Here is a 26,870-nt window from a genome sequence, read left to right on the forward strand (position 1 = left end):
TATGGCCCTGTTTGTTTATTATTGGGTAACTTTGAGAAGCTAGAAAAAACCCAAGTAAAAATTAAAGGGCTTTAATTATAACGAGGTCACTTTTAGGGTCCTTTGCATCTATTTCTGTTGCCTCCTATTTTCACCTCCTGCTGCTCCCAGGACAGCTCTAGACCGAGTTGGATCCTGTTCCCGCGGTCAGAAGCCTCCCGCCTGCTCCCAGCCCTCCTCCGCAGAGGAGGGGCCACGCACTCCAGCCAACCTCGGGAGAAAATGTCTGGAATTCCGTTTCCGCTTTAGGGAGTGGACAGCGATTTTCCCTTAGTTTTTTTTTTTACTTTGACTTTCTAACAAACTTTGATTTCCACGTCAACTCGGACAGTTTTGAGTTAACTGTCCCGGATTTAGTTGTCGTTTCGGCCATGGCTTCTTCGCCTCAGAAGTCCCCTTCGTCTCCTAAGTCTCCGACGCCCAAATCTCCGTCTTCCAGAAAGAAAGATGACTCTTTCCTTGGGAAACTTGGTGGAACTTTGGTAAGAAGGAAAAAAGCCAAAGAAGGTAAACAGCTAACAAAGTTAACAGTCTAGCAACTCTTCTGCTCCTCTGAATGCACTGTTTTCTGAACTAAACCCTCTTACAGACACATTTTATAGTATGTGCACACAGCGTTGTACTCTATGAACAGCCTCCAAAAAAGTAAAAGTCACTACTACTACGCACTGAAGTTTCAGAGAGCCGACATATTTAGCACTTGGTTATGTTTAAGCTTAGAAGAAGTTCTTTAACTACAACGTGTGGTGTCCTGTGTGTGCTTTCATGGCCGCAGGCTGTGTGGTCTGTACCCATGTAAGGTATTGAATCCGCTACTACTGTAATAAGTGAGGAATGAGGCAAGAGGGAACACAGGCCCGCTAACCACTGTAGAGGCAGCACCCATCGTGCTTTCACAACAGCTTTTATTTTTTTAGTTTGACTTAGTTGGAAGGCAATAAGGAGACACATTGGGCGTTAAACTAGTTGTTAAAGGAGGTATACATATACAGAGACAATTTATATGTGGATTAGTCTCTTTTTTTCCCCTTCCAGAGTGCTCCCACCGGGTCAACTAATTTCATTTAGGTAATAAAGAGTTCATGTGAGGTTGGTTTTATGGATCATGCTTTTAGCAGCTTAACATTTTGTGTTGCAGCTAAGAAACATTTCACTTTAACAACAGAGAAATTTACTTTGGATCAGACATACAGGCTGCAGTTATTTCAGCATAATTACAAGCTACATACAGATGCAGATCGGTAACAAATTGGGGCCACTTGTTCAAACTCATTGTAGTTTGTGGGTGACATACACTAAATTTGATCTCAGGTGGGCAAGAACAGTAAAAACAGTTAAATAGTAACAAAAAATTTTTTTTCCAAACTATTGGATTATTGTTATATGTAATCAAACGTCCACTTACAAAACTTTTGATTTGAACTATTGAGATGTGTTAACCTCTTAACATCCAGCAGGTCATTGGCCACCTGTCTGGTGTAAATTGGAATTTACAGCCTCACGTCTGTGTCCGCCTGGTCTTTGGGTATGCAGAGGAAAGGATGATTGTTATGTAACAAACACAGATGTGTTGGCATGCATTACTCATAAAGAAAACAGACACATAGCCCGTGGAAAGGACGCGGCAGCTGAGTTCGTCACAAAGAGGTAGAATCCTGAAAACACTTAAAATAATATATCCCTTTCTTTTACTGAAGGGAAATATTAATATGTCCCAAAAACGTTCACATTTGATGAATCATTTGTTTACTAAATAGACGATAAACAGGCTGAGATGTGTTAATATAAAATACGGTCAGTTTCAACACTTCATCTTAGTTTTTCCACATTCAGTTAGTCGACTGTCATTACAAAGAAACAGACCAGCAGAGCTGCTTGGCATAACCAGCTTACTTTGGAAACATCTGTAGTTCAGACCTCTGGCTTGGATGAAATTATTAACTGTTGTGTTACCACTCTCATGGGCTCATTATCAATGACTTGCAGCTTAAAGCTTCCTGGTGCTGAAAGTCCAAAAATGTCAGTTTTGTCCTCCGTTTTAAAAATTATATTCTGCATGTCCAGTGGACCCTTTGGCAACCTAGTTCATTCATTCATTCATTCATTCATTCTGGTCTGATATATTAGGCCAAGCTCTCCACTCTCCTTTCAGTATATTTCCAAAAACATGGAGAATTATTTCCAGGGAGGACTGAGTAATGCCTTACTACCATACAATATTAGCTTTATTTGTAAACCACTTTAAAAACGACCCACAAGGAACCAAAGTGCTGTACAGAAGACTAGATAAGAGACATAAGGACATAGTAGCTCAGAGAAGGAGGGTGAGGCAAGACCACTGAGGGCTTTATTAGCAAATAAATTCATTCTAAAAGGAATGGGCAGCCAATGGAGGGAGACGTGCTCATATTCACATGTGCCAATTAAAAGACCGGCAGTAGCATTTTGTACCATCTGGAGACGAGCGATGGAGGAACCACTAACGCCCATATAAAGTGCATTACATTACTCCAGCCGAGTGGTGACAACGGTGTGGATTACTGTGTCAAAGTGTTGCCTAGAAAGAATTGGCTTTTATTTTAGCCAGCTGCCCTGACGTCAAGCTAGAGGTCAGCGTCCACTTTGACCCCTAGCTTTGTGATAGTTGGCTTGATATACTGGGCCAAGGAATCCAGATCTATAGGGGTGGTGCGAGTGGTGCTGCCAAAAACCGCTTCTTCTAAAAACTGGAGAGCCATGCAAGCCCTTATGATGTCAGGACACTTTGCAAAAGTCTAACAGAGTGTGCGTCATTTGCTTGTTTTAATTTGCCTCAGTCTGTATTTATTTAAAGTGAACCTTTTTGTCATATATGCACTATTTCAGCTGTGGATGATCATATTAAACATGGGCAAAGTTCCAAATATTGAGTATGTACAAGGAATTCAAGCTTATTTATATGGTAAGGTCCAGGAACTCAGCTCTTGTTATTACACAGAAGCACCACCCTCCTGCTGGCCAAAGTTTTGTTTGTGAGGGGCTACAGATGAAAGTTGGCTTGAAGGAAGGAGAGGTAAAACAGCTTGTTTCGAACTGTGAATCCTTTAAAGATGCTCTAGTAGAATCCTACAATGGTTTAATAGATAGCAGAGCACGTCTGGTTTCAAAACACTAAGATCAGTCAGCTTGTGAGCGATGAATGATGTCTCGGTACCATCAGCATATCTCTGGAAACATTTGTCATAAAAGCTGGTGAAGACACTGATTATTTGGTTGACCAGCAGTTATCTGTAATGCACTCGGTCTTACTCGCTTTGCTCCACATGGTCAGAGGTCAGGATCAGGTACAGAATAGCAGCTGTGGAGCTCATAGCGATTCACTCGACTTCTCATGGACACCTCTGCCCGCTTCATCTTCCTCTGTAATAGTTCTTTAACCCCGCTCTATTTTAACTACCAGGAACGTGCTTTAAATAAATGTCTTCCAAAAGGCTTCTTTTAAATGCTCAATTCAGTTTATTACCATGCCGGCTTGCACTGGAAATACAACAGGCTCCACAGATGACATTCATTGTTGAAGGCCAGGTTTTATCATGGAATGAGAAAGGTCCCCTTCAGTCGGATGATTACTTTCTGTCAGTCAGGATACTGTTGCACAGCTGAGCCCCATTTTATGTTTGCTTTGCCCATAGGACATGCATGCAATCTCATTATATCAATACGGGCTCATGTCCCCTACACACACACAGACACACACACAGAGTATATATGCACAGAGCAGTGTGTAGGACGTCTGCAGTGTGTTCTATGATTTGATGGAAAACGTGGGCTGATCGCTCTCGTACTGATCAGTGAATAAATTTAGGTCCATGTGACATTTATGGCTGTCTCTGCATGTGCCGGGGAGAGAGAGGGGCCGCCGACTGGAACGGGAGTAATGACTGGATGAGAGGAAGAAAGGGAACAGGTTGGAGGGGATGTGAAGGAAGGGAAGGAGAGCTATGTGATGTGGACGAGGTGGTATGAAAAGAGAGGAGAAGGTCAGGAGGTTTCAGAGCATTAGCGAGGGCTCTGCAGAACTGTGTACACTGAGTATGGAGCAAATACAATACATGAATCAGGGGAGGTAATTTTATATCCTCTGTGAAAAATCAAACAATTTTAATATTTATCTTGGGGTCAGTCGGTGTATTAAAGCTATTAGAGAGCTCAGCCTGTGGAGAATGAGACGCAGGGGACAGAGCTGGTCCTGCTAGCCAGGAGAGGATGCTTGTGACTGGGGGACGGAGACAGACAGACATGGGCTGTGGAGCGTTATGCCCTCCAGGTAGGACATCAGCATGCAATCTTTCCCCCATATGTAGCACTGGACAGGAGGCATGCAGCTATTTATTGTGTTACCCTTATTTAACCAAGCGGATGGATACGCATCCTCATTTTATGACAGTGGACTGAGGAGGGGGTGGAGTGGAGTGATGTGTGGTGAGAAGACTCGGGATGCCTTTTAATCCCTTTCAGTGCGCTCGTAATGTCACTAAATGAAATCTGTTGTGCAAAAAGGGGTGAGCAAAATCTTGCTCGATGCAGAATCCCAACAGGGGAGTGAATTAATGCCATATTCAGATGAATCTACCCGCCATACTTCCTCAGCACCTAGCCAGGGTTAAACAAAGTCGCTCTACCTTAAATAGCACAAGTGGTGGTTAACAGTAATATCACATTGTGCTAATTAGTATGGTGTTATTGTACCGCAGCTGTACCCCCACATGAGACACTGAAGTTTCAGCCGCTGAGGGTGGCTTTCACAGGTCTTCAGGTTATTTGTAAGTTACAAAATGTAGAGTAGACCACAGAAAGCAAAAATTATTCCCTTTTTCCATATGTGTCTTTGTTGAACTGTGATTGAAATAGAAGAATAGAGGAACTAGCCCCATTAGGGATGTTCCTGGCGACTAGTTTCTCAGTCGACTAAATAAGGAAAATAAAACTAGACTAACCGACTAATCTAAAACTAAGAATCACTCAGGTGTTAAGTTAAATTTAAGAGCTGTTTAATAGGAAATGTCAAAAACAAGTAATAAAGATAATTGAAACCATTAATCACATTCTTCAATAATGAATCATGCCACTTAAATGTGCAGCGCCTCGTATCCTGCGTTATCCACCTTACACGTTATACTCCAAACAGGCAACAAAGAAGAAAAACACTTAAAACAACCTGATGTTAAATATTATATGAAGACCTGTTACTACAAAAGATGTTCACGTATTACTAAAATATTACAAAAAGAAATAATAACATATGAAAAACGAATAAACTGGGCCTACTCCTGGTAGGAGGTCGTTGGAACGCCTTATTCAGAAGGCAGACCGAACTCCTCACACTATTGCTAAGCGAGAGCCCATCTGCCTTTTGGAGAAAGCTAATTTCTGTTGCTTGTATCCGCGATCTCATTCTAATAGTGTTAGCAAAAAGACGAGGCCTAGATTAACAGATTTTTAATGTTTCTCAACAACAATGCGCCACCTGGTGGCAGAAGGCTGCGTAATGTTTAGGACACAATCATTTACTGGCATTGAGCGTTAGTTAAAATGTTAAATGATTAGATTAAACGACTAGTAAATTTGGTACCAACCAGTGATGACAGCGATGATTAGTAGCCTAGTGGCACATGTTACTAACCCAGTATACACTTTTGTTTTGCAAAAAAAAAAAATAATAATAATGTGAGAGAAACCTGGTTTGAAGGTGGGTTTGATAACCTGATTCAAAACGTGGTCATCTCTTCTAATTATCTAATTATCTAATTCTAATAAATATGTAGAACCCAAAGGCATGAGACAAGTTTTTTGGTACTGGTATCTGTTGGTATTCTTAGCAATACTGACCAATAGCGTTTGAGCAGGCTTTCAATGTATAAAGGTAAGGAGCCCATGTAAAGAGCAAAAGAGATCTTGCATTTGTGAGTCCCAAAGGCATTGCTTGTCGTAGGACTGGGCAGTAGGGCTGCACGATATTAGGAAAACCTGCGATGTGCGAAAACTGTGATCAATACTGCGATAACGATATGACTTGCGATAAAATAAATAGCAAAACAACCCCCAAAAATGAATACATAATTTCCGTTTTACTGCAACAGTTTTATTTAATGAAAGCTGCTGTATTAGCAGTGTAACAACAAAGTGCACTTTAACATTGAAACATTGCCCCCATAAAAAGATTTCTGAGGCTTGAATTCTGAAAGACATCCTTCCCGGTCTCTAGAATTAGTTTTAAATAAACATAATTATACTGCAAATTATCTCAATGCAGTTGTTCATCATTTTACCACTCACCAAGTACTTATGATGCAAGTCAAAACTGGAGAGGAAACTTTACTGTAGTGCTTGCGTAGTTTTCAGCTTGGCTCAGTTCAAACGTGACGGTCTTGCGGCATGTTTCGTACATTTGTGGAATGGCGACATGGGAAAAGTAGTTTCATGAGGGGATCTCCGGTCCACTTTATGTATCAGACTGGTGAAGCCCTCTCTGCTAACTGCATTTATAGGCATCATGTCTTTGTCAAAAAATGTGTAATGGCCTCTGTTATTTCTTTGTAGCGCTTCGACGTTTTCTCATAAGTTGTTCCACTTGAAAAACTCTGATACAGAGACAGCTATTGGACTGCTGTGCTCTTTGTCTTAACATTAGCAACCTTTGTTTGGCTAGCCCTATCTTTCTGAAACTCTTCAAACAGTTCTCTGTGGTTGTATTGAAGATGATGGTGGAGATTAGTCGTGTTTCCTCTGGTGGTTGCCACGAGTGTTCGGCAAGTTTTGCAGAGTACCTGTGTTTGGAGAACGTCGTCTTTATCAAATCCAAAGTACCTCCAAACAAGCGAGGTACTATTTATTTATTTATTTATTTATTTATTTATTTTTAGGCACGAGTTCATAGTCAGTAGCGTTCTCGTCATGCGTCTCGCTCTCAGCCTTTACAACTGTGACTCGTTGCTGCAGCGTTGTTCGCTCCCCACCTGCGTAGGAAGCGGGCCTCTAATCCATTTGATTGGTTAATGCCGTGAAGGGCTCTATTCGACTGGTCAAATGTGTAAAGGGGTTTCTTTGATTGGTAAATTCTTTAAAGCACGTGTGTAAACATTTTAAGGTACCCAATTATCGCAGTTTACGTCGTCTTTTGCGATGGGCCCATCGCGCAGGCTGATATCGTGATGACAATAAATTTTCGATTTATTGTGCAGACCTACTGGGCAGTATGACCAAAAATTGTAATATCGCACTTTTATGATAACTTAAAATAAATTTGAATGAGTGTCTCTTTGTATAGGTTTACAGTGAAACATTGTTCTTCCTGGAGGATTGAAAATATAAATAAGAATAACTGCCATCATAAAAAAGAAATAAAAATCACGCAAACAAAACACTAAACAATCAACTTACTCAGGCCAATAATGGGTGGGTGCTTTAGCTGTTCCCTGGTGTAGCTGTACATCTGGGAATGACGTTCCTCTTTGTTAGCTTTTTTAAAATTAAGGCCATATTTGTAAACAATGATTAGGACATGGTACAGGAAGTACTTGCCCGGATATCCGCCGGCTATACCAAGAGCCCGGAAATATTGGCCTTTCTCCACAGAGACTTAGCGAGCAGAGTAGCTGATGGGTTTTCCAGATTACAATCAGACCTAATTGGCCTGATGACCATTCGACTTTCTGCGTCTTTGTCAGCAGATCTGCAGTGGGCAGAAAAATACAAGAAAGCACGCATACCTTGTGAGTGTACTCTTGCTGTGTACTTCAGGTTACAAAGGTTTAAATGATTTTAAATGATTCTGGCTGAGATAAAGGGCTAAAAAGCCTCTCTCGTAGTCTTACCACTGCATACATACGGGGTTGTCTGATAGATCTTGTGTATACATGCAACAGCATGCCCCCCTCAGCAATGCAGCTATTTGTTATCTATTAAAACAGGCCGGTGTATGCCTGCTATAACTTCATGTTAAATCATTGTAGATGAGCAAACTGAGAACATTTTTCAGTTTGGGGGTATTTTCTTTTGTGTTACCTTGTAAATCAAGCAGCAGATATTAGCTGGACTGCATTCAAATTAAGTAACTTCAAGCTTACTTATCGGTTATCCCATCCCGAGTCTCTAGGACTGGAAAAAAGTTCACCAGCCTTGGTGACTAGCTCGTTGTCACCTGATTTCCAACCACTTTTATCTACAAAATACAGTTGCAAAGGTTGCAAAAAGAGTCTGTGGGTAACATTGATGTGTTTATGGGATCAGTCGTTTGTTTGGGGTCATACTGAAAAGAAAATTGGGGTCATTTTGACTTCTGGTCATTATAAGATTCAAGATATGCTCGCTGGCAAACGACTTGTCAATCTTGAATACTTTCTTGAGGGGAATTAGGTGGAGGGTATTACCACTTGCATCACTGACTGTACCTTCTCATTGAAGCTTGACGTTTTTCCACAACACGTTGTCCCAGGGGAAACAAAAGTGGGTAAATTGGTGGTAATTTACGGATTGAAAAGGGTGAGGTGTGTGTTGCTCTGTAGGAATATTCTCATACACCTCTGTGTGATGTGATGTCTGCTCATGGAGACACAGTGTACATCCAGGCACTTGTGGATGGTGTTGATTAAGAGGATGTTTTTCCAGTGAAGGCAGAGTAATGCACGGGATGTTCACTCCACTGCGTGCACACACACACACACATACAGATCAGCAGCGATCAAACCTCCTCAGGTATCTGACATGCTGTGAAGGAGGGCATGCTGGGCTGCTTTAAAGCCCACTGAGAAGCAGGAAGCAGCACTGCTCTGTGTTTGGTTGACGTCAAGTGGCTCCCAACACTTATTCGTGGAATCGGGGGGACGTCCGAACTACTGCTGAACACCTCAAATGATTATAATTCTGGTCTTTGTCTTAGCTGGTGTGCCTTGCATGTAGAGTTATCAGATTGATTGGCATTTCAAAGATGTGTCACACAGCTTTTTACTGTTTATTTTTTGAAGTAAAGCTGGTTTCATTTCTTCTCCTGGTGCTTTTGATAACACTGGCCAACAAGCCAGTGCTGCTGGGATTCTTTCACCTCTAATAAATTTCACTTGGTGACTATTTTCGTCTAGCACGTCCTGGTTTTTTTAGTTATGGTGTTCCAAGTATTGGACAGCTAGTGTGACTGGACAGAAAAGAGGTCACGTTTCAGCATTTAAGAAAAAAGTGGAGCTAAAATTAAGGAAGGCGTTGATGCTTGACGATGGGTTCAAAGGAAAACTGAAGCCAACTACATCAGCAGCATTCGTGCAGGTTGTCAACAGTTTTGTTTTGGGGGTTTTTTGGGTTGGGATAACTTTCTGAAAGTGTATCAGAGTGTTACTGAAGATGCAGTTTTTGTATCCTCATGTATTGTATTCCCACTAAATCTGGATGACAGCAATGAGCATAGGGCAAGATTTCATCAAGGTATAAAAGTGAAAAACTGATATCAAAGAAAATTGAATCCGAGCACGATGAGTAAATGTTTTTGGTTCAGAACAAGCACAAAATCAGGTGCGTCAAAGATTTTTGAGCATACTGGGCTTGCTTTATTTTGAGCTAAATTGACAGAACTACACATCTTTTGCATGTCTCTGATATTGCCTTCTGGCCTGTTTTTAGAATGACATTAAAACACTTTTGGTGGGCAAGAGTTGAAATTCCAGACATTTTGTTGATACATTGATATTCAAAAGTGTCAAAATGTCAGTGATTAGAAACAAAAACTTTTTTGTAGACCAGTGTGTATGTGTCTGCCTATCTGTGTCCGTGTATGTCTGTTCATGGCAGAAATGGTTAATGGAAATGATTTTTCTATTACTAAATAATTATTTGTTAAAATGAGAGTGCTCAGCTGCTTGTGAAAGTCTGAAGCACTTCTGAATTATTGGTTATTCTTCTACAATTGGCTAACATTTAAAAACCCACAAAATTTCACTCTTCTCATAGTTTAGATGTTTATTGACACATGAGATGTAAATACATGTTTTTTAAAGAACAGGCTAACAAAAATTCAGCATGTCTTATATCTTGATTGTTTATGTGATTGTTTTACTCTGATGGTGTGATTGTAACTTATTTGTTCTAGTGTCTGAGCTTCAGGAGGAGGGGATAAATGCCATCAACCTTCCTCTCAGCCCTTCACACTATGAGCTGGACCCTGAGGACACCATGCTCGGTAATCAGCTTAAATCACTCAATGTGCTGAATGTCACTTGTATTTGTTTCTTTAATCGTGTTATATTTGTTGTAATTTCTGCTGCCCTCTCGGCTGGGCCTCCTGGAAAAGAGATTTTTCCAACTCGTACCTGGATAAATGAAGGATATATTCGTATTTTTAGCTAACCCAAAGCATTTTGGGATCTACAGTTTGAGATACTTTAATGCTCCATTGCTTTGTACTGTTGTTTGGTTTATTTTGCCAACTTTTTCTCATCCAACAGAGGAGAACGAGGTGCGCACCATGGTGGACCCAAACTCCAAGAATGACCGCAAACTGCAGGAGCTCATGAAGGTTTTTCTTTTTGACCTGCCATTTAAGAATTTCTATATTGCTACATCTCCTAACAACTTAGACTAAGGGCCCGAGTAAAGCTTTGAAAATAATTTCTACGTTTTATTTGTTTTTTGTGTTTCTTTAAAGGATATATTGAGGTATATTTAAAGGTAGCTGAGCTGTATCATAAAAAAATATAACATTGTAAGCCCCCAATGAAGCACCTGTTTCTTCTTCTGCCTGCGTAGGTGTTGATCGACTGGATAAATGACGTTCTGGTGGGCGAGAGGATCATTGTTAAAGATCTGGCTGAGGATCTGTATGATGGTCAAGTTCTGCAGAAGCTGTTTGGTAACTTAACCTTCGCACATTGTTGTGGTTTGACAAAGAGTTTGCAGATGGGAGTTTGCAGATGAGAGCAGGAAGCAGGTGGGAAAAGAACCTTGAGAGGTGGAGGTATGAACTAGAGAGCTGAAGAATGAAAGTCATTAGAAACAAGAAAGAATACATGTGTGTGAATAACAGGGAGACAGGTGAAAGGTGAACATGCAGGGAGTAAAGGTAGTGTAGGTCACTCAACCATTCAAAACAGAGGACGGTGCTCAAGAGAGGTGAAGAAGAGAGTGCAGGGAGGGTGGAGCTGGTGGAGATTTGTGACAGAAGGATGGTGACGAGATTGAAGGGGAAGGTTTACATGATGGTTGTGACTAGGGCAGGGCAATATGCTCAAAAATATTTATCACGATATACATTTGAAAATTTGCGATAACGATATAACTGACACGAGACAAAATACTGTACAACTCCACAGCTTTATTAGTGCAAAAATCCTCCACCAAATATCCACTTACGAGGACATTATTCTGCCACTGTTTGAAACAAATGTCCTCTTATGTGGATCTCATTTTTCTCAAAAACAAAAATTAGATAGAAAAAAAATCTGGTTTTTACATTCTTTAGGTCCCAATCAACCCAAATAACAAAGAAAAATTAAAAATGCATGTCATGAAAGAGTTCGGGTCTTAGGAGGTTAAACAAGCAGCTGTTTTTTTTATGTGCATTAAAGTTATATAGAAATATAAAAGTGCAAATGCAAATTCCTTGCTGGCAGTTTAACCAAAAGGCATTTCCAGTGGAAACTGGCCGACATATCCTCAGCATAACCATGTATAATATCCACAAAACTTAAAAAGAGGTTATACACACAATACGGTAATATTATGTTGAAGCACAGCACGTATCACTCCGCCAGGCTCCTGCCTACGATAGCCGTAATGCTCCTCCGATAATCCATCAAGCGGTGCGGCTTCGTAGCTTACGAAAGTCGCACTGAAACATTTGACAGATTTTCGAGCGCCGTGTACATAAAATCGTTTCGAGGTCAGTAAACACAACCAGAATTCATACATAAGGCACACGGGAATAAGGGGCACTGTCGATTTTCAGAAAATCAAAGGCTGATTTTAAGTGTGCCGTATTTTCTGAAAAACACGGTAATAACGACGGCCCACTAGCATGCTCTACCGCTAGCATGTGCTTTGGTGTGTATCTGATGGACGAAAGCTAAACCAGTTCCACACCACTCAAGTTGCAGCATTTTTACAAACCAATCCTGGTTCATCTGTTTCATTCAACGATCCGTTTTCGCCCTACTCATTCTCCGTCGCCGCCATGTTTTTTCAGCCATGTGCGTATGAAAACAAAGGCACTGCGGATGCCATATTCTATTGCGATATTTCATTATCATTGCCTGACATTATACCGGTGTTACTGTGAACGGTATGATATGGCCCAGCCCTAGTTGTGACTCCTCCTGTGATGTGTGGTTTGGAGATGGTGCCTCTAAGAAAAGGACAGGAGGCCAAACTGGAGGTGGCAGAGATGAAGATCCTTAGATTTCCACTGGGAATGACCAGAATGGACAAGATTAGTACATCAGAGGGGCAGCTCAGGTTGAGCGGTTTGAAGACAGCAGTCAAGGGTGACATGCGCAGAGGAGGGGATGGGATATACTGGACAAAGGATGTTGTAGACGATGCTGCCAGTCAGGAGAAAATAAAAGATTCTTGGATATAATGAAGATAACATGCTAGGGATAGAGTAAGATGGTGGCAGATGGTCGATCTGATAAGTAGTAGATTAGTAGTTGATAGCTGAAATTCTGAGTTTAAAATTTACTGTAAATTCTTCTTTTAGAAAAGCTTGAAGGCGAGAAACTGAACGTGGCAGAGGTGACCCAATCAGAGATCGCCCAGAAACAGAAGCTGCAGACGGTTTTAGAGCGGATCAACGAGTCTCTCAAACTCTCCACCAGAAACATCCGCTGGAATGTTGACTGTAAGAAAGTTTCATTATTTCTTTATTAATTCCTACAGTAATGTCGTCTCGCCAAAGGCAGCTTTTGGTTTTGGTCTTGTTGTCGTGCACTTTCAGTTATTTAGCCTTGAGAATGCAGTGCAAACACTACAGTGAGATGCGCTGCATTTTGTATTTGTGCTGTGTGAAGTCCTTGCACCGCTATCTCCATGTATTAGTTTAATTTGATGAAATTGAAATTTCTTTTAAGACGGTGAGCCATCTGTCCTCCAGTCATTTGAACGACTGTTGTGAAACACAATATGCTGTTATGTAACACTTGCGATGATATGACAGGACCTAATGAATCCCTGTGGGGAAAATGATGTTTGCATCTACAAGAGGAAAACAGTCGAAGGATAGATGGCAAAAAATAAATAAAATTAAAAAAACTAAATATTTTCACACACAGCAGATACAGCATAGTAGAAATCTTTCACTCATATTCATCATCTAGTGACCCAACACTAACAAAAATAGATTGTGGCTCTTTTCTGCTTTTTCTTATCTTCTGTCATGTATATACCATTATAATAGTGAATGCTCATATCAAACAAAGTTTTAATGAGGTGAAGTGGACACCGGAGTTTGTGAATGTGATAACTTGAGAATGAGGCGACTCGACAGTTTTAAATTGATAGCATAGCTGCAATTGCTAGGAGGCTGAGGGGTAGCACTGGTCGCTGCCAGTACTTTTTTGTTTTCGATTGCAGCAACATGTCTAAAAAAACAACTAAACTAAACAGACTAAACAGGAAATCGACTGCCGTGCTTGGTATCAGCGCTAATTTAGTTCCGCATCAGTGTCCCGAGGCCGTCTTTTCAGGAAAAGTGTTGCAAGTTTCAGCAGACAATGATAAACGGCATACTGCGTCTATTCCAATAGCATGAGTTTGCAGTAGAAGAGTCTGGCTGCAAAACATATGAAACGTAAAATATGACGAAAGATTCCCAGGATTGTCGAGTGATAGAATTTTATATCAGACAACAATGGGACAGCATTTCTCTCCCAAAAGTCCCAGGACTTGTGTCCTCCTCAGTTCATGGACATTTACAGACTGTTGTTAAAAGAAGAGGAAAAGACGTGTTACTGCCAACAAATCCAAAATGACGTGTTTCTTCAGAAGAAAGTCGAATTAAAGGGAGGTCGGCTAAAGCAGCTTGTTTCAATTAGAGGCTGAATTGACGGGCTGCAACACGAGCCAATATCAGATAAATAAGGCTTATATTGAACTGTGACATACAAAGTTACTCTACTAGAATCTAATATTACGCAATTTTTTTTTTTTTTTTTAAAGAACAACCACACTGGTTTACACAGATTTTTTTACTATGCTATACTGCACTGTAATGTACTATATACTGTGTTATTTCACAGTATATTGTTATTTTCTGCATCACCAAACAAATGCATGCACAATACAGTTACAGTGCATCGACAGTTTGCACTCGATCCAGGGGTTTTATTTGCAGTTTAGAACAAGCTGCAAATAAAAGAACCAGCGAAAACACGCCGCTTCCATCTTCTAGCTTTGAACTGAAACTGTAACATAACCGGCTATCAACCAGGTCATGTGTTCAGGATAAGTTTGGGCTTTAACATCGACACAAATCGTTAATCTGGCTTTGTAGTACACCCCTCTGGTTGTTGTGTTTGTGACTTTCCAAACACGAGTTGCAGAGTCCTCTGTGTTGGATAAACTATGTCAAATCAGCACGTATAGCAGGAGAAAGGTGTTTCTCCTGTCTCTTCTTTACTTTTAAATTTTCATCATCAAGTATAAATGCTGGGGTTGATAGATAAGCAGATAACTAATACTGACCCATCGATCAGCCACTACCACGCATTGTCTCCACTGACAAGGTGGAGTGGTGGTTTTGTTATTCTGTGAATTATTATTTATTTATACAGAAAAACTGTATAAATCTGGCGCTTGTCATGACCCTCATTGTTTCCTTCCTGTGTGGAAAACGGTATTTGAAGGATTTGTGTCTGAATGTACTCATCTGTCCATTGGATTAATATGCTTCCTGCTGAGATGTAACCGTGTAGCCGCGCATGTTAAGAGAGCTCTCCATCTGTCCTTTGATGGCACTCTTTGATCTGACAGAGTGAGTAACAATAATTACTGTTGAGCTCCCTGCACACTGCCTTTTTACTTTCGTCATTAGCTGCAGCATATAGTACTGGAAGTTGGACGTTGACAATGAAGTGTGAATGAGCCCAGAAATAATGCCATCAACAGTCTGTTCATCAGCTAACTTCACACACGAGTGCAACAAAGAATACTTACAGATTTTTAAGGTACTTGGCAGATTGTGTTTTCCCCAAGCAGCAAGGAGAACTTGCACGGTGAGGCTCCCTAGTACTGAGATCAGACTTGGTGTTTTGAAACTAGATGTGGATCTGACTGTGAAGCTGAGGACACCGCAGGCTCATTGGCTAACAGCTAGTTGTTCGAACATGAGCATACCCTGAGTAAAACTTCTTTCTGATCCTAATAATGACAATAATTTACTGAATGAGGTTCATTTCGTATGTTCTGAAACGAGAGATTGAGCCCATAAAATGATCAGGAATAGGATTACTGAGAGCTGTGTCTTTTGCAACCAATGGAGTCGCCAAGGGAGTACTTTCTAGTCTTTAGATGAACTGTGTACATTGATTGGTCCACCACAGGACGCACAGAGTCCAGGCTTTCCAGTATGCTACAAAGGAACTATAACAAATTGTAACAAGACTAAAAGAAAAATGTGAGACTGCAGCAGTAAAAATGTTTCAGGCTCTTGGGTTACCCAGTGAGTACTTAAGTACCCAGAAACCTCCGAAAGCAGTTATGTGGTATAAAATACAAAAGAAAGATTAAAAAATGATGTAATAACACACAGAGAAAATCTTTAGGATAACGAACACAACTGATTTTGTTATGTTCTTTTAAAACTGAAAAATCAGGCTTTCCTAAATGCGCCTCTTGTAGAAACTGTGTCCTTGAAAAGATATTAAGTACGAGATGTCTTCAAATATGCTAAAGAGCACAGTTAATAGCACAGAATGTAATTGATTTGGCTGTCCTTTTATTTGAGGAGCTTTCTTTTAATCAATTTTGTTTGTGCCTGCTTTCATCTCACATCCAGAGGCCGTAGAAAACCCTTCCTGATGCTGCCTATTTAGGTCCTCATGCAGCAGGGATCTAAGGTTTTATGAATGCTTTTAGCTTCCTCTCTTATTTGCCAATACCATTTGGAACAACCAAAGGCTTGCTTTAGACAGTTAATTGATCCTGATTGATTGATGTATCCAAAGGTAAATCTTTGTTTGGATGGCTAACTGCACATCTCTTGAGTGTTTCTGACTGATCACTGCAGCCATTATCACTCTGTTTTTCTGTGCTTTCTCCCTCCTCACTGAAGCTCGTATTTTGTAGCTTTTATAATATCGCTTCAAGGCAACTTTTGGCATCTTGTGTTTGTATGTACACGACCTTGCCACGTAAAACTTTTCATTCTAAATTCCTTGAACGATATTAAAAAAAAAACCATTGAAAATATGTGCCTTGTTATTTGGCATCCCAATGCTTTGGGTGAGGTATTCACATTTAAAAAATACAAAGGCTAAAGATTGGGGAAAGAAATGGTGTAGAAAGAGCTGTGTGTCGGTGACATTAGTTGAAGAATGACGACATTATGTGACATTTGAAATTGTTGACTAAATCGGTAGCGCACAACACAAATACAAAACTCTTTTGTACTGTAAATACTAATACTTAACTCTATCAAATGCCACAAAAATAGAAGATATGACAGAGAAAGTTTGTAATAGAAATATAAAGGTGCTAATTCTGGTTCACATTTTTTTACGTGAGTGCTTGCTTCCAGGGCCACCACAGTATGATCTGTGGGATGATTTTTGATATATTTAACATTTAAATAATAATAATGTACCTATAATGATGTAAATAAAACACTAATTGTTCTCATTTTATGCTACAGCTTACAGACTTACCTCACCGTTATCAGAAACCCCCGTGTGAAGCAAAATCCTGATCTCACAGATCTGCTAGTTATTGTTTCTAACTATTATTTCTGTTTTCTTACATTAGCGGTTCATGCTAAGAGCATAGTTGCCATCTTGCACCTGCTGGTGGCGCTGTCGCAACACTTCAGAGCACCGATCAGATTGCCGGATCACGTCTCGATTCAAGTAGTCGTCGTCCAGGTTGGTGAACGTTCTTTCTTTTTTTTTAATCTGCTGCTTATAAAAAAATCAGGCATGTTCTCCTTAATTCGGCACGAGCACCAGGTTTTACTGAGCAGTATTTGTGTATTATTTTAAACACTGGATAAGTCTGAATGCATGCAGCATACGGCCACATTAACAAGACACAGCGTATTGTGTCTCTCCTGCATGTTTACGAGCGAGTTAGCACTTTAAAATACGTGATTGTGTTTTCTGGGCTTTGTTCTGCACACACATCAACGAGGTTCAGACCTCGATGATGTTCAGACGAGGTCTGAACATCAATTTTTTTTTCTCCACCATTAATTGTCAGGGACACACAAAAGTCTCAGCACCGTTAATGTTTACTGAGTTTAGCTGTAAAATCTGACATCTAGTAAAGATTGAAATGTCTGTAGAAGACAATTTTTCAATAAAGGCTTTACCACAATGAAGATGGAGTCAGTGACAGGATAGATTGATGTAGAAATTAGGTTGTTGATGTTACGCTCCCTAAATCTATGGCTCAAAGGAACCCAACATGTGAGATGCTGCTGCCATTCATCAAGCTTTTAATAACAGGAACATAGTTACTCACAAAAGGACAGAAAGAAACAAAAGAACACGGGCGCTAGAACAAACAAAAGAGGAAGAAGACCATGAACCAGCCACATAATGGGCCGTCACATTCCAGCTTCTCCCTCAACCTAGTCCAGAAAAACTAAAATAAAAATAAGCAACACTGCCAGTAACTCCCACTCAGCCTGTACTTAATATACAAAGCTATAGCAGCAATAAATGAATAAAGCTGGTGCTTATGGAGATCAGGTAGGAGGAGAGAAGGACGAAGACCCGATCACATGCCCCGCCTCCTTTGGGTTTATATTCCTGGACTAATCCTTTCCACAACCAATCAACACTTGGAATAAATCATTAGAAAGAAGGAGAGATGGCATCTTATAGGGCTGTGCGATATGACCAAAATCTCATATCCTGATATAAAACATATATCGTCCCGATAACGATATAAATCACATTTAACATTTCCTGTAAATTCTGTGACTCTTGGGTAGCTGAAGTGTTTCCAGCTGCGTGTCGTGTATCTGGAGTCGAGTGTTTTAACTGATGCATGAAACTACACATTTTTAGACATGGGTTGTAACGGCCGCCGTTTTCTTTGTGAGTATTTATTACACAGCGCGCTGCGGGGAAAAGCCTGTTCTGTTTGAGTCTAAGGTTTGTTTGTTTTTTTTAGCACCTGGCGGCTCTTTTTTGCTTCTCATTTGTAAATACTCTGCACACTTTTTCACGTGATTCAGTTTATTTTGAAAAGTCTCAACAGGATCTTGAGCTTTATTGTGAAAGGTTTATGTGGAAAATAAACAAGCGGGCACGCGATGGTTTTACTGTCGTTGTTGCTAACGACAACACATAAACACAGGCGCTTGTCTGTCCGTAGTGTGGTTATATTAAATATAAGAGAACTTTAAGAAATTAACATAGCCACTACAGTGACCATCAAAACAATGAAAAAATATCGCCGTAAATAGTTTATTTTGCGACACCACGAAACAAACGGTAGCGTAAAATGAAACGATAGACGTTTTTATATCGTCATCCGATATATATCGTTATATCGAACTATATAAACTCCACAAACATTGACTGACTTCCTGAGGTAACAGTTGCTGTCAGCATTTTCTCGTATATTAAAAACCTGCTGCATCAGACAGCCTGCACGATGGAGACATTTACATACGTGACTCTACAGTGGTTTTTATAGATTATTTAGTTTAAATTATCCCCAGCATTGAGGTAGCATTAGTTAGCATAATATCTGTCAATCAGTCAGTCAGTGAAACTAGCTTGCATAGCGCCTTTCATGTACACAGATGACTGACAAGCAGATTATAAGACGGAGCACAAAGTAATAAAAGAAAAAGTAACAAATAACCAATTTCGAATCAATTAAAAAGACAAAACAAAGGAAAGTAATTAAAATAAAATTAACCCTGAGGCACATCCACTGAAATTTGAGAACAATTAAAAATAAAAATAGATTAATTGGATTAAGAAACAATAAAAAAAGGTACATCATAAGATGTATATTGTAATCCTTGTGGTTTTTACATTAGGCTGACAAGTGAATGATTCCTGGTTCGATCCCATATCAGTCAAACATGTAGGGCTACCTGCTGTGGTGTCACTTTGTGAACGGCTCAAAATAGGTTCTACTTGTATCAAGCTAAACAATGTATTGCACGTGAACTTACTATCCTCCCTTTATCTTTTCCAGAAAAGAGAGGGCATCCTTCAATCAAGGCAAATTCAAGAGGAAATCACAGGCAACACAGAGTAAGTACGCTCCACTGTGTGACTCAGTTTTTACACCTCACAACACATGTGCTGCACTCAGCCTGACACATGTTAGTGCTGGTGATAAAAAGGAACCAGCTCGATATGATTCTTTGCATTAAAACATTATCCACATTAATAAAAAGGAGCACACTGCCCGACTAAAGACCTCGACAGAAATCCTTTCCCGTGTCTATTTTTGGTCGATTGTCATAGTCTAGCCAGGTTAGTAACCATGGATATACTGGATGTCCGAATATAATTACAAAGAAGTAAACAAGACTGCGAATGGATGAATTTGTGTATCTTTGTCACACCGGTCCCAATGATAACAGCACTGTAGACCCAAAAACCAGAATCTGAGTAGCCTCCTGTGTTTTATGAGGGCTTTCAGAAGAAATATTGTGCACTGGTGAGCAGGCAACCATTGTATCTGAACAAGAGATGTGATGGCACCCTTAGCCGAAGAATTAGACGATTTAAATCGCACACATACACTCTGTCACACACACACTGTTTGTCTCCCTGTGAGGCTGTCCTGCAGCCTGACAGCAGCAACGAGGGTGATAACGGCAGGCCAACACACACATTTTGTCATGGTAGATGGAGGCTGCTAATAAAACACACGCACTCACACATGCACTGAGGCTTACACACACTCACATGGTCACAGTGGATATACAGTTATTACCACACCACCAGGACCATTGCCCAGACCTGCTTGCCTTTGCCATCACAGATTACACCATAAACGTGTGTGTGTGTGTGTGTGTGTGTGTGTGTGTGTGTGTGTGTGTGTGTGTGTGTGTGTGTGTGTGTGTGTGTGTGTGTGTGTGTGTGTGTGTGTGTGTGTGTGTGTGTGTGTGTGTGTGTGTGTGTGTCTGCCATTTCTTGCTGGTCTGCCCGCTGCGATATCTCTTCCTCCGGGACACTCGTGCTGCACTTGCTCCCTACCCTCCAAAACCACCTGACCCTTTCCAACAACAGCAACGTCCTCCAAAGTGCTAACATTGTAATAACAGACAAGAGGCCCTCCATTCCCATAGAAAACCTGAACATCTTCATTCGTTGTATTAATTCCCTGCATTGTTGTCCTATTGAGATTATTGTATTGTGCTGCAGTATGTGCTCAGTGTGACCATGCCACTGATGATACCCAGGTTATTTGAATACCCAAAGTATACATGTGCCTATTGTTAATCAAATTATGAGACCGCAGCTACATTATTGTATTGTTATGTCTGTGACATAATCCTTTTGCATTCCTCTGCGATTGAACTGGAAGCGTTTGTGTTTCGTTTTGTTTTTTCCCTCTTGTGTGGTGTAAATATTGCAAAATTGATGATGTAAAAATCAGTTTACCTGACACATTTTGTTTCCCTTTTTTCTTTCTCAGGGCCTTCTCTGGCAGACATGGTAGGTTTTCTTGAAAGAAGTGACTTATGTAACACTTTTTTCCCCAGATTTATTCACGGTGATCTATTTTTATTCTCCACAGAGCGTGATGCTTTCGACACCCTGTTTGACCACGCTCCTGATAAGCTGAGTGTTGTGAAGAAGGTACTGAGACTCTGCAGTAGCATTGTACTATGTGGGACTATGGAAGACTGAATTTTTACAAAAAAATCTAAATACAGTACTGTGCAAGTCTCGAGCCACCCCTTTACTTTTTCTGTTTTCCTGGCAAAATGGTGAAAAGGGCAGTCATTTATTTAAACATGCAAAACATAGATAGAAACACGGTAGATGAGGCAAAAACTGAGTCTGGGGAGATACGAGCTTGAAAGTGACTGCCTTTATTCTTCAACACAGTCTTAACTCTCTCAGGAAGCTTTCTAGAAATTTCTTGAGGTAGTCTTCATAGTTCTCAAGGCTTCATGAAGGACATTCGAAGCTCCTCTTTGGATGTCGGTGTCCTTTTGTTACATTCTATGTTAAGGTGATCCCACACTGCCTCTGGGCAGGCCAATCCATGATTATGTGCTTTTCTATCCAGGTAGTTTTGTTTGTTTTAACTGCATTGGCAGTGTGTTTCTGACCATTGTCATGCTGAACGATGAAGATGTTGCCAATCAGATGCTTTCCAGATGGTATTGCATGGTGGTTAAGAATCTGACGGTACTTTTCTGTGTTCAAATCTGATCAGATGTGAACACCGCTGGTTGAAATGCAGCTGCAAACCGTGACACAACCATCCAGGTCATCGTGGTCAAAGGAGCTTGGAAAGAAAGGCGTCTGGACTTCTTTAAGTTGCTAGAAGACGTTTCACCTCTCATCCGAGAAGCTTCTTCAGCTCTAAGGTCAAATGGCGGAGAGTCCCAGATTTAAACCCAGTGGGAGTATCCCCCCAAAGAGGGACAAAAGGACCCCCTGATAGTCCTCTAATCACATGAGCCAAGGTGTGAAAACGGGTGTGGGTCCCAATCAGCCAGGGTTTCGGGTGAGCTCATTGTGAAATGGACTCTCCGCCATTTGACCTTAGAACTGAAGAAGCTTCTCGGATGAGAGGTGAAACGTCTTCTAGCAACTTCAAGAAGTCCAGACGCTTTTGCTCCTTTGACAACAAATTCTATAGTAATATCTAAAGCTATCTTTTGCTCAGACGCTGTAAAATTAGGAAGCTTGAGGATATTTTAGTGTCAGTTGTGAAAACCTTGCGTATTGTTGCCGGTCCGTCTGGAACACCCTGCAGGGTCTTGTTGTTTCTTTGGACTATTTCCTCTTCATCTTTGAAGCACTTTTTTTGTGTGTCTGACACCTTCCTTTGTCTCTTCTCAGACACTGATCACATTTGTGAACAAACACCTGAACAAGCTCAACCTGGAGGTGTCTGAACTGGACACGCAGGTACGTCACACACCTAAATACACACAGAAACGATGTGATCGGTTTTCAGGTTGACAGATGATATTTTCAACGACAACTGTTACCCCGTTTGGATGATTAAAAGCTGTCACGCTGACACACACGCAGGCTCACTGTTTAATGATATTTGTAGGTTTTAATAGCCATTTGATGAGGTCACATCTCTTTTGTTAAGTCTGTAAACACCGTGCTCAATGTCACATGTCTATAAACCAGTTCGACTCGTTTGAACAATTCTCTTACACGCCCCCGCTATTGTGCTGCTGTTTCAGTTTGCAGATGGTGTTTATCTGGTGCTGCTGATGGGGCTGCTGGAAGGATACTTTGTGCCGCTCTACAACTTTTTTCTCACACCAGAGAATTTTGACCAAAAGGTAAACAGAGGTTAAAGAAATGTCTCACCAAAAACACAGTACCTCAATATGATCACTATTTTCCAAGGACTTTACCTTTGTAGCTATAAGGCAGAGAGGTACGGGGCTTAAGCGTCAGACTAGAAGAGGTATGCATGGTTGATGCCCCCTGTAGTGCAGTGTCTAGAGATGTGCGTGCATATCTGTATGGGGTCAGTTCACACTTATTTTGTATTTGTTGCTGAATAAAAAGGCTGTCGTGACATTTGATGAGTCGTTCACCCATAAAACAGCACAGACGTCACAGAATACACAAATGCAGCACTGTTAGCTTGTTTTTGAAGCAGGATAGTAAACTTGTTGTTGTGAGCTCCGCCGTCTAATATTTTTCTTTCAGAGATCTGTGAGAAACATGGCCGACACCAATCTTTAGTCCTGACCTATAGTTTAGGGAACACGCCTAAATCGATACTCCATTTCTGAGGAGCCTCACATACTTGGAGCCAAGACTCTCTCCTCTCAATAGCTTGATAAATGCCATCCGTTTTCCCCGGAGCCCATTCACTGCAGAGCCATCTCTCCTCTCCATTGGCCTCTGTAGTACTACGGTATTCTGAGCAGGCAATCTGCGGAGACACCACAGTAGCCTTTTGTTTGGGTTTTGGCCAGCTGCCCTTGCCAAGCTGCGAAGCAAAATGGGCATCGGGTGCTTCAATGTACACAACTGCTCGTTCGCGCACACACACACACACACAGACATTCCTGGCCCGGAAGAACAGGCACCAGCCCCACAGCATCTGTAATCTCCTATTGCACAGGGAAACACTGGAGTGGCTTAGGGGCTCAGCTCTTACTCTGTGTGTGTGTGTGTGTGTGTGTGTGTGTGTGTGTGTGTGTGTGTGTGTGTGTGTGTGTGTGTGTGTGTGTGTGTGTGTGTGTGTGTGTGTGTGTGTGTGTGTGTGTGTGTGTGTGTGTGTGTGTGTGTGTGTGTGTGTGTGTGTGTGTGTGTGTGTGTGTGTGTGTGTGTGTGTGTGTGTGTAGGCCCCAGAGGCCTGTGGGCGATACACCAGGGGTGGGCTGTGCAAAGTAGCACGAGGCATCAAGAAAGCACTCCTGCTTCTGCTCAGTGGATCTCTACTCCAGGCTCTTCCTTTCTTTTTTCTATTAGATGGGCTAAGGTCACGCTTTTCACACAATAAGCCCTTGTTGGGCAAAGCTTTTAGTACTTCACAGCAGGGAGAGCATACACCGACAGACACAATGTGCGGGGAATGGAAAACATCTTTCAACCTCTTCCCTGTGATTGGATTCCCATTTTTTGAGTCAGACTGGCTGAGAAGTCTTTCCTCAACAGGAGAGCACATCTGCTCGTCTAAATGCACTATATGTGAAAAATCTTAACCGCCTTTAAGCAGTTTACCTGGACACAAGTCCGGTCCTACCCACATTAATATCAGCTCAGCTTCCCGGCGTCATAATTATCAGTTTTCTGGAGAAATCCCATGTCTCCACTTTGCACTGGCATACATTGCTCGGTAAATGTACAAAGGCAGCGTAAAGATGAGCTGAAGGACTTTAAAGCCGCCATTAAAGATTCTTTTGTTTCCTTTGGGGCACCTAGAAGAGTTAATAAGAACAAAATCATAGTAAACAAACAGGAAAGAAATCCAAGCAGCTATTTGAAATATATCGTTATACTTTGTTACTCATTCACCTTTGATAGCATGAAGAATGTGACTGTATCGCTTTCCCAGCATTAGGAGGGTTTTTTTGAGTGACACTGGTGTAATGTATCCACTGATAAATGAGGGAGCAGATTGTTTGTGCAGCTGCTGAAGGCTCATGATCTTACAGAACAGAGCCGTGCTGTGTTTGCCGCGTCGGCCCACAGAGGATGTTCCCTTATCAACGAGGACCTGTGTGCAGTTTGTACGATTTGTGTTTCTGCGTGTATGCGACGTGTTTCCTTCAGCAGCCTCCTCACTCTGTCTGCAGGTTCACAATGTGTCCTTCTCCTTTGAGCTGATGCAGGATGGAGGTTTGGAGAGACCAAAGCCCCGACCTGAGGGTAGGATGTTCATTCAACATATTTGTGCTTTTGAACCTTTGCTTCTTTATACACTGCTGTATGTGGTGACACACCAGGGTCCACTAGTTTTTGTTCACTTTTTAGCTGCAGTAATCAATCATCTTTTATTAGCCAAGGATCAGATTGCTTATAATGACATACAAGCAGATAAAGATCCCTCCAGCTTAGAGTTGGGGTTACAAACCTTTGCCATGTTCCTTTGGCTTTGACCAAAATAAATAAATAAATATGAACAAGTCTTATTTTAATTTTAATTATTTAAATTGTATTTATTATGTCTTTATAATTCTTTACATTACTGAGTGTACAATGTGTAAACAAGTACATCATATCCTAAACCCGCTGCTAAATTTTTAAAATATTTTCTACAATATTTTATCATTTGTAAAGCTACTAAACTGCTATTTTTAAATTTATTTTTCAAGTAGGCCACTTTTCATTCGTTTGCACAAACCCATGACTCAAAATATCATTTACAGCTCTAAGTAGCTCCAAACATGCTAATCGATATTTTTTCCTCCACTTGACATTTGTTATGCTTTTTTATTTTGGATGACAACGGTTTATAAAAAAAGTATAAACAGTTGTCATTCATTTTTAGGTCCTATCATTTGTTTAGTACAACAAAAACACAGAATTATCATAATGAGAATACAAAGTAAAGTACCCAAAAAAATCATAAAAGCAGAAAAAGATGGTGATGGCAAGAAGGTAATAATGTTGAGACTTTTTTGAGATTAAATGTCTCGAGCTTAACTTGATCTTTTTGTCACTGAGCTTAAACCCAACGTGCACGTATGATACTTGTTTGAGATGTGGTTGTTTGGCAGGGGAGTCGCTAAAACACAGCCAAGTTAGTTCGAGCATCCCTCATAAAGGATTGTATGTGCCTCGTCTATAATCGCATATGAATCACAATAACTGAACCATACTTTCAGACCAGAATGATGAAAATCATCATCATGTCATCCAGGTATCTGTAGCTGCCCATGTGCAAAGTAGTGACTTATAAGTTTGTGGTGCCACAACATCTCCAACTGTGCCAGTGGCTTAAGCTCACTTAAACCATCATCCGTAGTGCTGCTTTTCCTTCTAATTACGCTGCTGCTGTGCAGAAAAAGGGACAGTCATACACCTCGACTGAAATCTAGCCACACTACTGCTGACTGCTTTTAAAAGGTTGAACCCTTGTTGAATATATGTACCCATGTGTAACTCTCCTTCCTTTGTCCTTCAGATATTGTGAACTGTGACCTCAAATCAACACTGCGCGTCCTCTATAACCTCTTCTCCAGGTACAGAAACGTAGACTGAGCGTGACGTGCATCAGCAGGGAACACTATATAACATGGACCACGTTCTGAAGCTTAATACCTTTTTCCTTGTATTGCTATGAAAAACTATTTTTAACTCAGTGCATGCTTCACATTTTGCTTGTTGGATAATAAATCAAACACAAGTCTGTCTTGTTTATTTTTGAAATTTCTGACTCTACAATATGAATTGAACATTGAACTAAATAACAGCCGTTGTTGGTGTTTGACTACGACACAGAGGTAATCCTGTGAGGCGGATTTGTACGTTTTTAATTCAGAAAATAAAATGTTTAATTGTATTTATTGTACATTTTGATACACTACTTGGTTTTCCAGTTTTTTCTTTTGTTATTTCATTCATATTGCTTTTTATGAAATGTGGAAAGTGCCTTTATTTAAACATGCGAACACTGTCAGCTCTTAATACGTTGATACTGTGCTAACCAGCTACGCAGTGGTCTTAATGCTCCAGATTTCCTTTCAAAACATTTTGACCAAAGCTCTGTTTTGCTCAGCAGCTGCTCGCTTTACTGTATTTTATATTGTTAAATTTATCTTAGTATAAATTGCATATGCATTAATCACACTTTTTATAAGTTTTCACATCTTTCTATAAGACCAGTTAAATTTGACTGAATATATTAAATGTATGTTGTATTCTACTTTCAAGCCAATGTCACATCTGTGCAGACACGCTCTCTATAATGCATCTGTTTATGTTTTTAGTGCATTAAATTCAATAAATACTTCAATCCCTAAA

The 26,870-nt window shown here is 40.6% G+C and overlaps 1 protein-coding gene across 1 annotated transcript; it reads left to right on the plus strand.

Moving 5' to 3' along the window:
- Positions 1 to 195: 195 nt before the first annotated feature.
- On the plus strand, positions 196 to 26,870 carry parvaa (parvin, alpha a). The gene is made up of 13 exons (XM_026172765.2): positions 196 to 546; positions 10,154 to 10,243; positions 10,509 to 10,579; positions 10,810 to 10,912; positions 12,758 to 12,898; positions 17,017 to 17,132; positions 19,429 to 19,487; positions 20,884 to 20,903; positions 20,986 to 21,047; positions 22,266 to 22,334; positions 22,625 to 22,726; positions 24,701 to 24,773; positions 26,032 to 26,870. The coding sequence occupies exons 1-13, from the start codon at positions 411 to 413 to the stop codon at positions 26,106 to 26,108; spliced, it is 1,119 nt and encodes a 372-aa protein (XP_026028550.1). The 5' UTR covers positions 196 to 410; the 3' UTR covers positions 26,109 to 26,870.

This window comes from Astatotilapia calliptera, chromosome 7 (genome assembly GCF_964374335.1).
Source record: "Astatotilapia calliptera chromosome 7, fAstCal68.1, whole genome shotgun sequence".
Taxonomy (NCBI): domain Eukaryota; kingdom Metazoa; phylum Chordata; class Actinopteri; order Cichliformes; family Cichlidae; genus Astatotilapia; species Astatotilapia calliptera.